The sequence below is a fragment of the Penaeus monodon genome, chromosome 22, assembly GCF_015228065.2.
Source record: "Penaeus monodon isolate SGIC_2016 chromosome 22, NSTDA_Pmon_1, whole genome shotgun sequence".
NCBI lineage: Eukaryota > Metazoa > Arthropoda > Malacostraca > Decapoda > Penaeidae > Penaeus > Penaeus monodon.
In genome coordinates this window covers 8305504-8305733 of record NC_051407.1, presented here as the reverse complement: position 1 = coordinate 8305733, position 230 = coordinate 8305504, and the positions used below count along the sequence as shown (strand labels likewise).

The 230-nt window shown below is 27.8% G+C and overlaps 1 protein-coding gene across 1 annotated transcript in view; it reads right to left on the bottom strand.

The window, feature by feature from the left end:
* Window positions 1-61: 61 nt before the first annotated feature.
* LOC119586903 overlaps window positions 62-230 on the bottom strand; it is a gene marked incomplete in the record, with an annotated part of 5214 nt that continues 5045 nt past the window's right edge. The window contains 1 exon segment of the mRNA XM_037935641.1: window positions 62-117. Coding sequence (XP_037791569.1) covers window positions 84-117 — 34 coding nt within the window.

Below are 230 nucleotides of genomic sequence, written 5' to 3'. Positions count from 1 at the left end.
TTTTTGTAATGCCTAATTTTTGCTGCACTAAACTTATCAGTCAGGTAAATAAGGGAAAGCAAATTTTAATCTTTATTTATTTATTAATTCGGACCGGTTAGTCCCTCACCTCCAAGCCTGAAAATAACAAAAATAGAGACGATTATTTTTATTCGTATATTGGTATCTAAGAAAAAAAAAAAATTTCACTCATTTTACAAAACTGTACATTTTTACTTCTATTTTACGTC